Source organism: Molossus molossus, unplaced genomic scaffold (genome assembly GCF_014108415.1).
Source record: "Molossus molossus isolate mMolMol1 unplaced genomic scaffold, mMolMol1.p scaffold_m16_p_2, whole genome shotgun sequence".
NCBI classification, from domain to species: Eukaryota; Metazoa; Chordata; class Mammalia; order Chiroptera; family Molossidae; genus Molossus; species Molossus molossus.
This window is the reverse complement of record NW_023425355.1, coordinates 27,951,978-27,968,539: the sequence shown is the minus strand read 5'-3', so window position 1 is coordinate 27,968,539 and position 16,562 is coordinate 27,951,978. Positions and strand designations below refer to the sequence as shown.

Below are 16,562 nucleotides of genomic sequence, written 5' to 3'. Positions count from 1 at the left end.
TAAGGGATTAATATCCAAAATTTTTATATTAAGAATGCCTACAATTAGCCCAGCTGGTGTGGCTCAGTGGATTGAGTGTCATCCCATGGACTGAATAGTCCTGGTTCGATTCCTGGTCAAGGCACATGCCTGGGTTGTGGGCTCGATCCCTAGTAGGGGATGTGCAGGAGGCAGCCGATTGATGTTTCTCTATCACATTGATGTTTCTATCTCTCTCTCCCTTCCTTCCTCTCTTTATAAAATAATCAATAAACATATATTAGAAAAAGAAAGGAATTCCGACAACTCAACCACAAAAAACACCAACAAACCCAAATAACCAATTTTTAAAATGGACAAAGGACTCAGACATTTCTTCAAAGATATATAGATGGCAAATGAACACATGAAAAGATTCTCTATATCACTGATCTTTAGGGAAATGAGAATGAAAACCACAATGAGATATCATCTCATACCCATTAGGATGGCTATTGTTAAAAAAAAAAAAGTGCTGGTGAGAACCTGAAGCAACTGGAACCCTTGTACACTGCAGGTATAAATGTAGAATCTGTAGGGAAACACCTATGGAAAACAGTATGGTATTTTCTCAAAAAAGTAAATATAGAATTACCATATAATCCAGCAATTCCACTTCTGTGTATATGCCCAAAATAATTGAAAGCCAGAACTTGAACAGATAATTTTATACCCAAGTTCACAGCAGCACTATTTATAATAGCCAAAAGTTGGAAGCAACACAAGTGTCCATCAAAGGATGAACAGAAACAAAATGTGGTATATGCACATAATCCTTAAAAAAGGATACTCTGACACAGGCTACAACATGGCTGAACCTTGAAGACATTATGCTAATTTAAGTAAGCTATTTTAAAAAAGGACAAATACTGTATGAGTCCACTTATGTGGGGTGCCTAGAGTAGTCAAACTCATAAAGACTGAAAGTAGAATGAAGGTTGTTGCAAAGGGCTGTGGGAAGGATTAGGGAGCTATCGTTTAATAATTACAGTTTCACTTTTATAAGATGAAACAGTTCTGTGGATGGAAGGTGGTAATGGTAGTACAACTGTTAATGTACTTAATGCCACCGAACTGTATATACTTAAAAATGGTTAAGATGGTAAATTTCATGTTTATGTGTATTTATTAAAAAAATTTTTAATTAGAGAAAAAGCAACAGAACCAAAAAATTCATTCTTTGAAAATATCAACAATACTGACAAACCTTTAAATAAGCAAAAAAAGGGAGAAGATCCAAATTATTTAAATCAGAAATAAAGAGGAACATCACTAACAACTTCACAGAAAATAAGTATTGTAAGGTATACCAATAAATCAAACAAATTATATGAAATTAACAAATTCTAGAAAAACAACTAAATGTTGAGAGTGACTCAAGAAGAAATAGAATATGTAAAATAGACCTCTAACAAGAAAAGCAGTTGAATAGTAATAGAACCTACCCACTAAAAAAAGCCCATGACCAGAAGGCTTTTCTGATAAAATCTACTAAACATTTAAAGAATTAATGCCAATCCTTCACAAACTTTTCCAAAGAGTAAGAGAGAAAATACTTCATTCAACAAACTAAAAATAGAAGGGAAGTTACTCAACCTCATGAAGGGCATCCATGGAAATCCCTAACATCATACTGGTGAAAAACTGAATTGTTTTCCTCACGATCAAGAAAAAGTAAACCATTCTTGCCACTTTTTTTCAACATTCTTTGTACCTAAGGCTGTAGGGAATGCAATTAGGCAAAAAAAAAAAAAAAAAAAAGCATCCATATTTGAAAGAAGGAAATAAATGATCTGTTTTCAGGAAACTCTTAGGAATCCAATGAAAAGTTATAAAAACTAATAAACAAGATCAACAAGGTTTCAGGATATAAGATCAATATTCACAAATCAATTGAATTTCTATACAGCAGCAATAAACAATTGAAATGAAATTAATAAAACAATTCCATTTACAATAACATCAAAAGATAAAATATAATTTTATTCAACAAAAGAAGCATAAAACATAAACTGAAAACTACAAAACATTGTTGAAGAAAACCAAAGAAGACCTAAATACATGGAAAGACATCTATGTTCACAGATTAGAAGATATAACATTGTTAAGATGGTAATACTATACATTGATCTACAGATTCAAGATATTACCTAACAGAATCCCAACTGGTTCTCTATAGACTCTGACAAGCTGATTCTGAAATTCATGTGGAATCTCAAGGGACCAAGAATAACCAAAACAATCTTGATAAAGAACAAAGTTGAAGGCCTCACACTTTCCAATTTCAAAGCTTATTACAAAGCTACACTCATCAAGATAGTGTTGTACTGGCATAAAATATACATAGATCAATGGAAAAGAATTGAAAGTCTCAAATAAATCTACATACCTATGGTCAATTGGTTTTCGACAAGTGTGCCAAGACATTTTAATGGAAAAAGAACAACCTTTTCAACAAACAGTGCTGGGACAACTAAACAGCAACATGAAAGAAAAATGAAGAATACCTATATCACATCCTATATAAAAATTAATGTAAAATGAGTGAAAAACCTAAACTTAAGAGCTAAAACTATAAAATTCTTACACAAAACACAGAAATAAATCTTTCTGGTCTTGGGTTAGGCAGTGATTTCTTAATTATAAGCCCTGGCCGGCGTGGATCAGTGGTTAGAGTGCCACCCACACACTGATAATACTGAAAATGACAACAGATGATAAAGCCCTAAGCAGAGCCCCACTCAACCCTGCCTGCATATTGACACCAATCCATTGAATCAGTAGTCTTTGACTAAGATGCCAACTCTATATTATCTAGCTGACATTTTCCATCTTGTCTAGAAGGATTTTATGAGAGCTTCCACTTCTCTGCAGCCTGTTCTTACTTGGCACCACCTCTACCCAAGCAAAACTGAACTAATAATCACTCCCTCATCTTTATCACAACTGTACCTTTTTTCACTTGCCACACTGCAATATAGTAATATTTACAAGTCTGTCTGTGCCACAAGTTCAAGCTCTTGGAGGATAGAGACTTAACTTTGAACCCCCAAAGCTTACCACAATGCCCAAAATGTAGCTGGTACTCAAAAAGGAATGACTAAACATGTTTTGCAATTCAGACACACTAAATTTATGGCATTTTCTATTTCTGTTATCAAAGTATTCCTGTATAAAATCTAAGTCTTTTAACTATCCTTACCTTAAGCAAAAAGGAAACAGCATAACTCAATAGAGCAGGGTGATGGATTAAATTTAAACTGGTTTTATACTTTGCTATTCCAATTTTTTTAAAGACTTCAGGGTCAAAATACGATCCTTTCTGGAAGGGTTTAGATGTCCACAGGCAGCCAACCATGGCTGTCAAATAGTGATTATATTCTTGATAGGTCTTGCTGCTGAATATAAACTCTGATTTTGTCTATTGGGAAAGAAAAAAAAATTGTCATCATCACCTATTCTCCCTTCCCTTCTCATTCCCAGCAGATCTTGTATATCTCCACTCAACTTTTAAACAGCGGCAACTTAAAAGTTTATCAGCCATACCTTTAGTACCAACTCATTTTTCTTTGCAGCTGTCAAATTATTACGGTATCTAAAAGGGTGAACAAATAGAAGAAATATAACATTAAATGCCTTTGAAATGTAAACATAAACAAAAGTGTACATTTTAAATACACAGATGTGCACATACACAAATGTCCAGCTGTGTATTTAAAGTTTTAAATCATTTGTGGTACATTATCCTCAAGAAATAAAAATCATTAGAGGCTCAAATATTGAGTACATTTAAGACATGTACTTTGACTGTATATATATTATATTTCAATAAAAAGAAAAAAACAAAAAGGTGTGCTTTTAACGTTTCACTATTAAAAATTAATACATATTGAAAAGTAGTCAGTTATTAACACAGAAATATATTTAATTAATGTGGAAAAATGGTACAGAGGGATAAAGAGGACATTTAAAAATGTAATCTTTTTTTTCGTGCCTGAGAACTATTATCAAATTCATTTTTAAACATTTTATCCTTGGCATAGTCCTGCAAGTTATGCTAAAAGAGTCTACACTTAAGGACTAAAAAGAGTAATTTCAGTCCATAAGTGAAAGAATTAGAGGGGATCAGAAATAATACTTACAGTTTCATATAACTGGCAACAGATCCCTAATCTCCCAGAAAATGTTCTTTTCACTAGAAAAGCTATGTAGACCTAAACTAGTTGTCAGAAAATAACTAATTTTCTTTAAACCACAGCAATGAGAATTAACAATGCTGAGTGCAGCAGCACCATTGTATAAAAGATCCGTAATTATAATTTTAAAAAATCTATATCCCCCCACCAGTGACATTAAAAACAAAACAAAAGAGTTAAGCCCGGCCAGTGTGGCTCAGTGGTTGAGCGTCAACACATACACTAAAAGGTCACCAGTTTGATTCCCGGTCAGGGCACATGCCCAGGTTGTGGGCCCGATCCCCAGTGGGGGACATGCGGGAGGCAGCCAATCGATGTTCTCTCTCATCAATGTTTCCATCTCTCTCTCCCTCTCCCTTCCTCTGTCTCTCTAATATATCAATAAAAAAAACAAAAATTAAAAAAAACACACAATTAAAATAGCCTCATACTGGAAGGTTATTCTCAAAAGAAAGCCATGTTTCGCCCTGGCTGGTTTGGCTCAGTGGTTAGAGCGTCGGCCTGCGGTCCAGAGAGACCTGGGTTCAGTTCCCGCTAAGGGTGTGTGCCTCAGTTGCAGTTTGTCCCTGGCCCTGGTTGGTCATGCGGGTGGTGGCCACTTGATGTGTCCCTTTCACGTCAATGCTTCTCTCTCTCTCTCTCTTCCTTTCTCCCTCCCACTCTATCTGAACAAAAAATGGAAAAAAACGTCCTCAGGTGAGGATTAAAAAAAATAAGAAAGCCATGTTTCTTGTTTCATGGGCCCTGGCAGAAAATAGGTAATACTTTTATTGTGTTTAATATTTTATTGTATTATATACAATAAATGTACTGTAGTGTATTTATACATTATAACTTATTGTACAGTTGAAAAATGAAGATAAAATTATAATGTACTAATTCATAAAATGGTAAAAAAGGCTTTGTACCTGTGCATAATGTAACAGAGCTGATTCAGGATACTGGAATCCAGACTGAGGAGTGAGAGATAGAAGATCCCAGGAGGAAACAACACCACTAATGGAAGGTTATAATTCATATATATGTCACACACCTTTTGGAGAGAATATAACATAAGTATATAGATTATTCCCCAGAACCCCCAGCCAAGTTCACCCAAAGAATCATAGGTAGAGAATAAGCAATAGTATACCATCAAATTGGGGCATGCCTGGTTCATTTATAGAATAGGTAGTCACAAGCCTGCTTAAAAATGTACCTCACCAGCCCTGGCAGGTTTGGCTCAGCAGTTAGAGTGTTGGCCTAGACCAAAGGATCATGGGTTCAATTCCAGCCAAGGGCACATACCTGGGTTGCAGGTTCAATCTCTGACCCTGGCCGAGGTCATGCGGGAGACAACCAATCAATGTGTCTTTCTCACATTGATGTTTCTCTCTCCTTCCCTCTGTCCCTCCCTCCCTCCCTTCCATGCTCTCTAAAAATCAATGGGAAAATATCCTCTGGTGAGGATTAACAACAACAAAAAAAATGTACCTCACCAAACATCAACCTTATCATGGAGGATTAGTTTTAGAAGATCATTAAAATCTTTCTTTTTTTCTGAAGAGAGATCTTAGAGTTGGGGAGAAAGGGAGCATTTCTGTCTCCTTAAGTTCCATAAATACTGATTTATCCTATTAGCTAGCTGTCAACCCAGAAAACAAAAGAGCATGCTTTTAAGCAAATTATTTTTGTTGTTGTTAATCCTCACCCACAGATATTTTCCCATTGATTTTTAAATAGAGTGGAAAGGGGGTGGGGGGGGGAATGTGGGGGGAATGTGTCCACATCGATTGGTTGCCTCCCGCACGGCCCTGGAATCAAATCTGCAACCCAGGTACGTGCCCTTGACAAGGAATCTAGCCTGCAACCCTGTAGTATGCAGGTTGACACTCTAACCACTGAGCCAAATGAGCCAAACAGGCCAGAGTCTTCTAAGAAAATTTAATACAAGACAATTAGGTATTGGGGAAGATAGAAAGCCAGGAAAACAGATTAGTGGCTACTTCCTAGACAATAGTTCTATTCAAGCCGAATATTACAAAGCAATAGACAAGCATCAGAATCATAGGTGCTGGGAGAAATAATGCAGTTGAAAGGTGGAAGCAAAGGCTTGATAAAACAAGAACATACTTTTGATTTTTGCCAGGGGTTGGAGACATATAAAGGATGAGCAAAAAGTGATGCTAGAGATAGACTTCTGTCTAATGCTAGCATTATTCAAGAGAATGTCTATTAAAGTGGTACCTGGAATTTTTTTTTTTAAAAAAAAACACATTTGTTTTTCCACTTTGTTTTATGAAAGTCTGTTATTCAGGTGAGAACACAATCATTAACTTCAAAATATGTAGCTTATTTAACTATGCTAATAAGGTCATAGGCCAACTTAGTGATCGTAAATAAAACTGAAATAACAGATGAGTAAAGCAGAAAGTCATCACAAAAATCTAAATAGGGTAAATGGGATGTGTACTACCTTCTCGTAGAAATCCAAAACAAAGTGCAGCAAGAAAGTACTGTTGCTTTCCAAGCGCAATGCATTAGTGGACAGCCACCCTACATAGTGAATTAGTTCGAACACAGACTGCATGGATCCACTGAAAGTTGTCTCTCTGCAACAAGAAACCATAATAATCATATCCATATTAGTAAAATTCCTCACAATTTCTAAACTAAAGCGGAATAGTATATAGCAAAAAGTTGTTAGGTATTTCAGAAAATGATCAGTGTTTCTTTCTTTCTTTCTTTCTTTTTTTTTGGTTTATTTTTTTTTATTGATTAATTTTTGTTACAGATGATTCTCCTTTTTTCCCCCACTGATTCCCCCCTCCCCCTCCCCTCCCTGCCCCTTCCCCAGATTGTTGTCTATGTCCACTGTTCATGCATACATGCGTATAAGTTCTGTGGTTCATCCCTCCCCCACCTCCCCACTCCTTAGGGGATTGTCAGTCTGTACCCCACTTCTGCGTCTCTGGGACTACCCTATTCCTCAAACTGTTATGTTCATTATATTCCACAAATAAGTGAGATCATATGAAATTTGTCTTTCTCTGTTTGGCTTGTTTCACTTAGGATGATACTTTCCAGGTCCCTCCATGTAGTCTCAAAGGATAAGAGATCTTTCTTTTAAATCTTTATTGTTGAATGTAGAATGTATTACAGATGTTCCACATTTTCCCCCCATTGACTCCCTCCTCCCCAATCTCCCCCCCTTCCGCTTTTCCCACACTATTGTCTGTGTCCATTGGTTATGCATAGAAGTTCTTTGGTTTATTTCTTCCCACCCCCCCAACCCCTTTCCCTTTGAGGTTTGTCAGTCTAGCAATGAATTTGTACTTCTTAATCCCTTCACCTTTTTCACCCATTCTCCCAACCCCTCCCATCTGGCAACCAATAAAATGTTCTCTGTATCTATGAGAATGTTTCTGATCTACCTGTTCATTTTGCTTGTAGATTCCATTGTCGATACATATGTATTCATTGCCATTTTGTTTGCTCATATATTTTGTCATTTTCTTCAAAAAGACCTTGCATCATTTCATATAATAACGGTTTGGTGGTGATGAACTCCTTTAACTTTTTCTTGTCTGGGAAACTCTTTATATGGCCATCAATTCTAAATGACAGCTTTGCAGGATAGAGTAATCTTGGTTGTAGGTTCTTGCTTTTCATCACTCTGAATATTTCTTGCCACTCCCTTCTGGCCTGCAAAGTTTCTTTTGAGAAATCAGCTGACAGCCATATGGGAACTCCCTTGTAGGTATCCACCTGCCTTTCTCTTGCTGCTTTTAAGATTCTCTCTGTCTTGAACCTTTTGCATTTTGATGATGATGTGTCTTGGTGTGGACCTCTTGGGGTTCATCTTGTTTGGGACTCTCTGTGCTTCCTGGACTTGTATGTCTGTTTCCTTCACCAAGTTAGGAAAGTTTTCTGCCATTATTGTTTCAAACAGGTTTTCGATTTCTTGTTCTCGCTCTTCTCCTTCTGGCACCCCCAAGATGCGAATGTTGGCACTCTTGAAGTTGTCCCAGAGGCTCCTTACACTATCCTCATTTTCTTGGATTCTTTTTTCTTTTTGCTGTTCTGATTGGGCATTTTTTGCTTCCTTATATTCCAAATCGATGGTTTGCTTCTTGGATTTACGTACTCTAGTATTGAAGCTGTGTAAATTATTCTTTATTTCAGTTAATACCTCCTTCAATTCTAACTGTGTATCCATGATTTCTAACTGGTCCTTTTTTATGCTCTTGAGGCCCTCACTAAGTTCACTGAGGTTCTCACTGAGTTCACTGAGTATCCTTATAAGCAGTATTTTGAACTCAGCATCTGTTAGGTTGCTTATCTCCATTTCACTTAGTTCTTTTCTTGGGATTTTGTTCTGTTCTTGCATTTGGGACCTGTTTCTTTGTCTCCTCATTTTGGCTGCCTCCCTGTGTTTGTTTCTGTGTATTACTTAACGAGAGGTATGGGGCTAGCTAAGACCAGATGCTGCTTGTTTGAAAGAATTTAGGAAAGCCCTGGCCAGTTTGGCTCAGCGGTTAGAGCGTCGGCCTGCGGTCTGGAGAGACCCGGGTTTGGTTCCCGCTAAGGGCACGTACTTCGGTTGCAGTTTGTCCCCGGCCCTGGTTGGTCGTGCGGGTGGCAGCCACTCAATGTGTCCCTTCACGTCGATGTTTCTCTCTCTCCCTTCCTCTCTCTCCCTCCCACTCTATCTGTACAAAAAATGGAAAAATATCCTCGGGTGAGGATAAAAAAAAAAAAAAGAAAGAACTTAGGAAAAACCTGAAGCAGGATCCAAGACAGGCCAATCCCATGGTTAAGCAACTGGCAACAGCTTGGGTGGGCCTGTAAGTTGGGTGGGGCGGAGCCTCAGGGAGTCAGCAGGGCGGGGCTACCAGTGTGAGCCAGGTTGCTGGGGTCCCAGATATGGCAGCTGTCTGCCGCCTCAGGGAAGGGCTCACCAAAGGAACAAAGGCCTCTGACAGCACGTTTGTCCAGGAGAAAGCCCCCTCTCCAGCCCTCGCTCCAATGCCAAACAGCTCAGTTCTTCCCTGTGTGTCTCTGGTGCCCCTCGAGCTGCCTCCCCTCCAAGCTTAGAGGGAGAGAGTCCGATAAGTCCGATAAGCTCCCTTGAAGGAGCTGCCTGGGGCTCCAGTCATGTCAGCTTCCCTGAGCCTCAGTTCCTGCTGGTTTTTCCAGCCAGAAGTGATGGGGATTCTCTTCCTGACACTGGAACCCTGAGCGGGGCACCTGGTGTGGGATGGGGACCACTCAGTCCTCAGGAAGGACCTTCCCAGCCGAGGTGTCCTCCTGATTTTTATCCACCACACGTGGGTTTGGGACCAGCCCGTCCGCCTCCGGCCCTCCTACCAGTCTGGATGTGGCTGCTGCTTTAATTCCGTAGTTGTAGGACTTCCATTCAGCTTGATTTCAGGCGGTTTTGAATGATGGTTGTTCTGTAGTTTAGTTTAACTTTGATGTGGTCATGGGAGGACGCGATACCGCGTTTACCTACCCGCCGTCTTGACCGGAAGTCTCAATGATCAGTGTTTCAATGAATAATTCACTTTTTTAAACCACCGTGATTAATCATAAAACTACACAGCCCTCTAGGGAACCATTAAGATCAACTCATAGAACATCCTCAGCAATCACTCTACTAGTTAATAACAGAGAAATAAAGGATTAACCTCCAGGCAGACTTTTGATAATACCCAAAGTAGTTAATATCTATTGTCCAGGGACCATAGCAGTCAGAAAATTAGTTTCGAAGTACACAAATCAAAACCCAGTTTTGCCTGAATTTCTGAGCTAACAAGCTGTTAAAAATATTTTCACTTTAGCCCTGGCCAGTTTTGCTCAGTTGTTAGAGCATCAGCCTGCAGTACAGAGAGACCCAGGTTTGGTTCCCTCTAAGGGCGCATGCCTTGGTTGCAGTTTGTCCCTGGCCCTGGTTGGGTTGTGCGGTGGCAACCACTCAATGTGTTCCTTTCACATCGATGTTTCTCTCTCTCTCTCTTCCTCTCTCTCCTTCCCACTCTATCTGCAAAAAATTAAAAAAAAAAAATTTTAAATAAAATATTTTCACTTTAACTGTAATCACTTTCCTTCCTAAAACTGAATTAGCAAAAATTTTGGCATATTTCATTCTTTTAGTAAAAACTAGTTTTGCATATTTTATATTCTTCCCAAATCACTGAATTGTGTCTCTTTAAATCATGGGTTAAATTGGTTCAATTCATCCATCTACTCACTCCTGTCCTTCCACCTACTGTTGAATGGATTAGGGGGAAACCTAGAAATGTGATTTCATAGCTTTACCCCCTACTCTAGGTAGGCGATAATAGTTATGCACATGGAAAAAGGAATAATATATATAGTCTTAGAGCTTAAGAGATGATAATGACTCTACCATTTCCCACCACCATAATAGTTCAGTGCCATAGAGAGCAGGGAAAGATTAGGAGACCATTCAGATAAGCGGGCATCCATACAGTCATCCAGCCATTTGCAAAACTATATTTTATGAATTTTGGCAGCCCTCGGTAAATGCAGCTAAAATAATATGTACAATGGAGACTGCTCAGAAAAGTATCATTTGACGTGTGTCTCCAAAGGACACTACTGACATTTCAGATGAAACAATTTCATGTTCAGGATTGCCTCCTACTCACAACCCACTGCAGTATGTGTAACACCCCTGGCTCCTACCTACTAATGGAGGGAGCACCTTCTTCCCCGTCACTGTGCCAACCAAAAATACCTCCCTGGAGAACCAGTGCTCAAAATGATTTCCTACCTTTTTTTCCTTGTGATTTACAACTACAATTTTCTCCCTCTTTGAGAATCACACAGCATATGGTCATATGATGGAGGCATGACATTACACCCATATCCCCCCAATAGAAGGAATTACTGAGAACTTTTAAGAGCTACATTATATAATGACAAGTAGTATTCCAACAAGAAAATGTATTTACATTTATGTTCACTTATTTGTTTTAGGAATTTTAGAAAGCAGAACTCCTTTTGAAATGCCCTCCCAAAATGTATGACCCTAATTTAAAAAGGATCCTAGGATTTTTGGAAAGAAAATACAGAACTTGTAAAACACCTTTATGATGATGCCTAAGATTTATCTTTCAAGTTGGCCAAAGGTTATAGATGCTAACATACTATTTATTCTTAATAGAATTGAGGTGTTCTAAGAGGTTAAGCATTTAAATGAAATTTCTTTATGACAATGGTTCTCAAACTTTGACTTGCACCAAAATTGCAGAAGCATTTGTTAACAAACAGATTACTGGACCCTACCTCCAGAGTTTACTTCAGTGAGTCTAGGGTAGGGCCTGAGAATTTGAATCTCTAACAAGTTCCCAAGTGATGCTGATGATCCTGGTCCAGGGACCACACTTTGAGCACAGCTTTACTACCCACAAATGCTCCATTTCCTTCTAAAAGTGATACAAGATTTATGGAAGCATTGCAATAATGAATACAAAGAGTTAAGAACAATTTCCCAAGTTACTACCAAGAAGCTTTTCTTCATTCTCCTATCAAAGTGGGAGATCACTATAGGGATAAGAACATGCAGAAAAATAGGTCTAGGCCAATCTTTTAACCAAGCTAACCATCAGCTATTTGCAACTGAGGCTAAGGGACCCTCATCTGATAAAGAATTTGACTGATAATATATAGAATTTGAAGACATTAAGAACTATTAATTTTTTAGGTATTATAGTAGTATCATTTTTTATTTGTTAATCCTCACCTGAGGATATTTTTTCATTGATTTTTTTTTTTTTTAGAGAGAGTGGAAGGGAGGGAGAGAAAGAAACATTGATGTGAGAGAGACACATCCACTGGTTGCCTCTCGCACAACCCTCACCATGGCTGGGGATCGAACCTGCAATCCAGGTACATGTTCTTGACTGGGAATCAAACCCGTGACCCTTTGGTCCTCAGGCCGATGCTTACCACTGAACCAAGTAAGTCAGGGCATACCAGTATCATTTTTCAACAGCTAAAATGATGTCTGGGTTTTACTTTAAAAAATCTAATATGGAGCCCTGACTGGTCTGGCTCAGTGGTAAGAGCATCAGCCTGCAGACCCAAGGGTCACAGGTTCGACTCCTGGTCAAGGGCATGTACCTGGGTTGAAGATTCAATCCCCAGACCCAGGGCCATGTGGGAGGCAACCAATCGATGTGGACACATTGATGTTTCTTTCTCTCTCTCTCTCTCTCTGTCTCTCCCTCCCTCCATTCCAATCTATCTTAAAAAATCAATGGAAAAATACAACTTGGGTGAGGATTAATAAAAAATCTAATATGGAAGAGGAGGAAAGTGAGAGGTGTTATAGATAATAAAAAAAAAAAATTTAGCCATGTGTTGATTAACTGTTGAAGCTGGATGATGTGTACATGGGGGTAACATCATGCTATTTTTCCTACTTTTTATTGTTTTTAATTTTAAAAATAATGTGGCTGATAAAAGAATATAGTAGAAGCCAAATATTTTAGGTAGGGTCAAAACAACTTAAGTCTTTTACTTTCACTTTGAGGGTAAAGCACACATTGTTAACAATAATCAACATAATGCAAATTCATGTCTATCACCAAAATACATGAGAGAAACAAAAAACAAAACTGTACAGAAAAATTACAGATTTTCCTAGCCAGCATCAAAACTTATTTTACATATATAAGACTACATTATATAAAGTGAGCTAAACCGAGTGGAAACCAAAGTTGCCAGTTTTAATGTCAATTCTCCGATGTTTTGCTATATTAACTCTTGCAAGTCACTTAGATGCTTAGGATTTGCTTTCTGATTTATATACTAGAACTTGAAGAAATAACCTTCCTTGTAAGTTGTGGGGAAGAAGAGTGAAAAGTAACAAAAACTCTTTCAGAAAAGTACGAATAACCATTTATATAAAACAATTAGGTCTCATGCTATACTATTAAACTCCATATTCAAACATTTTTATACAGATCCATCTCTTGTGGAGGGTTGATAACTCACAGAGAACTGTCTGTCACAGTTTTCATGTGGATGTCCATAGAAAGCCCCAACAGCCAATTCTGCAGTAGCTCTTTCAGGTTCTCAAGAACACTACACTGAGGGGGCAAAACAAAGTCATTTGTAAAAACATTCAAATATAACATAGTGTTGAGAACTAACAATCTAAACCAGTGAGTTTGAAGTAGAAGGGGCCATGGAGATGACTGCATCCCATTCAGAACCCGATAGGTACTGCTCCAACCTGATCAGTCTCCAGGAGACAGATGAATGCAGGAACAAGTTTATTACGCAAATTTCTCTACTGGACTGACCCCAGCTTACCAGCCCAGGAACAGACTCTTGTTTCTCTAAATTACATTCATTTGTAACATATATTATATTATCAAATATAACATCACCCACCCCTATGGTCTCTCCTCAGAGATCCTTTGAAGTTGCCACAGATAAGAGTTTCCCACCCTTTTCACCTTGTCTACACCTACAATTTACTCCCTTGTTGATGGTGACAAAATTTATCTTGTCTTCTGTGACTATGGAAAACAAAAAATCCTAGTCTTTCTTTTCTCAGGCTTTGTCTTGATTTTCCAGGAAATCATTGACATACACAAATAATTTTGACAGAAGTGTGCTTAGGATAAATCATAATATGTATAACTTTGAAAGCAATCCAAACCACCCCAAAACCTAATACAGGAAAGCTTCTTAAACATACTTAATAAGCCCTGGCCGGTTTGGCCCAGCAGTTGGAGCGTTGGCCTGTGGTCCAGAGAGACCCGGGTTCGGTTCCCGCTAAGGGCACGTACCTCGGTTGCAGTTTGTCCCCGGCCCTGGTTGGTTGTGCGGGTGGCAGCCACTCGATGTGTTCCTTTCACATTGATGTTTCTCTCTCTCTGTTCCTCTCCCTACCTCCCACTCTACCTGAACAAAAAATGGAACAATGTCCTCGGGTAAGGATAAAAAAAAAACAAAAAACATCCTTAATAAACAATGGCCTAGATACTATCTGAGCATCTCCAGTGATACAGTGCTCACTGCTACTTCATAGAAACAGTTCAATTAATATTTTTAGAATGTGAATGAAAAAGGGGGTATGTGGAAGCTCAGTGACTGAAAGTAACCTCACAGGGTGATCTGATCATTAATTCGTAACTGGGCAGGTCATGACGGGTAATCACGCCCCAGACCTGTAAGTTCATTAGTAAAAGGTTTTCAAGCAAGTACTGTTCATTATTCTTGTGCATCTAGGTTTAAGCCACCTTTCAAACACCAGAGGTAATCCTCTTTTCCAGACCACCTGCAAGGGAGCTCCTAACCTTGCTAACTATCTTGTAATCCGATCCCTGTCTTGCTTTCTCCCACCTTCATGTAATCTCATAAAATAAATTTACAAAAAATCTCTACAGGTTTGGACCTTTAAAAAGGACATTGACTCCCCACTTTTAGGTATGAATGAAAGCCCCTCTAGTCACTTCTCCTTCTTGTACTCTATACTTCTCTGTACTTCTTTCCCCCTTTCACTGATCCCATTCTTCCCAAATCTTTCAACTGCAGTTTCCAGAACCTCTATTCCATGGTAATCTAAACCTACACCTTCATATTCTTCAAAGTATACCTTCTCTGTCTTCTTACTCTCATCATATCCTGGCTCTCCCTCACCACCCAGCACAAATAAATTTCCATATCCCACTTCAACACTTGGAGGTAAGCAGTTCGCCAGCTTCTCACTGCTAATATGGGAACAGAATGTAAGCCCCTTCTTTTATTTTATTTCTTTTTTCTTTTTTAATTAATTAATTTTTGTTACAGATGTTTCTCCTTTTACCCGACTGATTTCCCCCTCCCACCACCCTGTCCCAAGCTTTGTTGTCCATGTCCATTGTTCATGCATACATGCATATAAGTTCTGTGGTTTATCTCTCCCCCACCACCCCCTCTTCTGGGGATTGTCAGTCTGTACCCCACTTCCATGTCTCTGGCACTACCCCATTCCTCAGACTGTTATGTTCATTATATTCCACAAATGAGTGAGATCACATGATACTTGTCTTTCTCTGTTTGGCTTGTTTCGCTTAGGATAATACTTTCCAGGTCCCTCCATGTCATCTCGAAGGATAAGAGATCTTTCTTACAGCTGCATAGTACTCCATTGTGTATATATACCACTGCTTTTTTATCCATTCATCTACTGATGAACATCTGTAAGCCCCTTCTTTTAGAAAGTAAATATAAAATCAGAACTAAATCTTCTTTTAAGAACAGAATGTTAGCAGTATCATTAGCTGAATTTGTTAAGCTAAGATCAAAAACCTTATTTCAGATTGCACTTGGCTATAGTCAGTTTTTTCTTATGAATTTGACTATCCTTTGTTTTTTTGAACACAACACAAAAGCTATCCATCTTCAACACTATTTCCAAACTATTACTCCACTTTACTTATATAAAAAAAAAACACTTTCTTTTTGATGTACACTCCCTTTTATTTTTTATCTTTACATATCTCTGCTATCTACCTCCTGGAAACTCATCTACATTCATTGAGAACCTTAGCACACTCTGCCTCAAGTCCTGTCATCAACAGCTCAGTTATGTCAGTGTCCATGAAAATGATGCACCCAATACTTCAGCTTCACAGTTCCTTGACCTCAAACCAGAGCCTTCATCTTCACTCTACCTTAGTTACAAACTCACAGCCACACACTAAACTTTATCATAAACTGAATCTATGATTATCCTTTCTTGTTATGATCTCCTATTCTTCCAGCTTTCTCACACCCTCAACTCCAACTAGTTATTCTTGCTCTTTAACTTCAGGGACATTCAATCCCTTGATTCTTCATGTTTAATGTCACTTTTCAGTCTTTTTAGCCTACTCTTGGCCTCACCTATCAATCCAGAGTAGACCACACTGTAGATCACTCACCAGCAAAATCCTAACGGATTCAACCCCATAATCCACCTTGCTCCCACATCTGAGCTAAAGAACACCACAAACTATACAAATTGGCACCACTCCAACTTTATGGTCTCCAATTTCATCTGGGCCCTAAATGGCACTCAATAATCCTATTAGTTATCTTCAATCAGTTCTGTCTCATTTGATTCTCAGTGGCTGTTCTAGGCACATAATACCCTCCTGACCGCCCCCCCCCATTCATTTCTATCTTCTACAACACACTTATTTTGAGAAATTTAACATTTTTAGGTACAAAGTATTTCAATTTCTTGCCTTTTCCCCCAACTGGATATGTGTGTGTGTGTGTGTGTGTGTGTGTGTGTGTGTGTGTGTGTGTATCTCCTATTGATATGTCTTTGTCTCCAGTCTTAGGGAATAAGTGGTACCT

The 16,562-nt window shown here is 38.5% G+C and overlaps 1 protein-coding gene across 3 annotated transcripts in view; it reads right to left on the bottom strand.

The window, feature by feature from the left end:
• CENPI (centromere protein I) overlaps nucleotides 1-16,562 on the bottom strand; it is a 59,614-nt gene that overhangs the window by 17,939 nt on the left and 25,113 nt on the right. For 2 of the 3 annotated variants that reach the window (XM_036271480.1, XM_036271479.1), the window contains exons 15-19: nucleotides 13,221-13,315; nucleotides 6,670-6,805; nucleotides 5,123-5,247; nucleotides 3,565-3,613; nucleotides 3,221-3,439 (exon numbers count right to left, since the gene is read on the bottom strand). In XM_036271480.1, the coding sequence (XP_036127373.1) occupies nucleotides 3,221-3,439; nucleotides 3,565-3,613; nucleotides 5,123-5,247; nucleotides 6,670-6,805; nucleotides 13,221-13,315 (624 nt within the window). Of the gene's footprint in view, nucleotides 1-1,614; nucleotides 1,739-3,220; nucleotides 3,440-3,564; nucleotides 3,614-5,122; nucleotides 5,248-6,669; nucleotides 6,806-13,220; nucleotides 13,316-16,562 lie in introns of all 3 variants that reach the window. The other variant, XR_004960645.1, reaches the window with a different exon arrangement.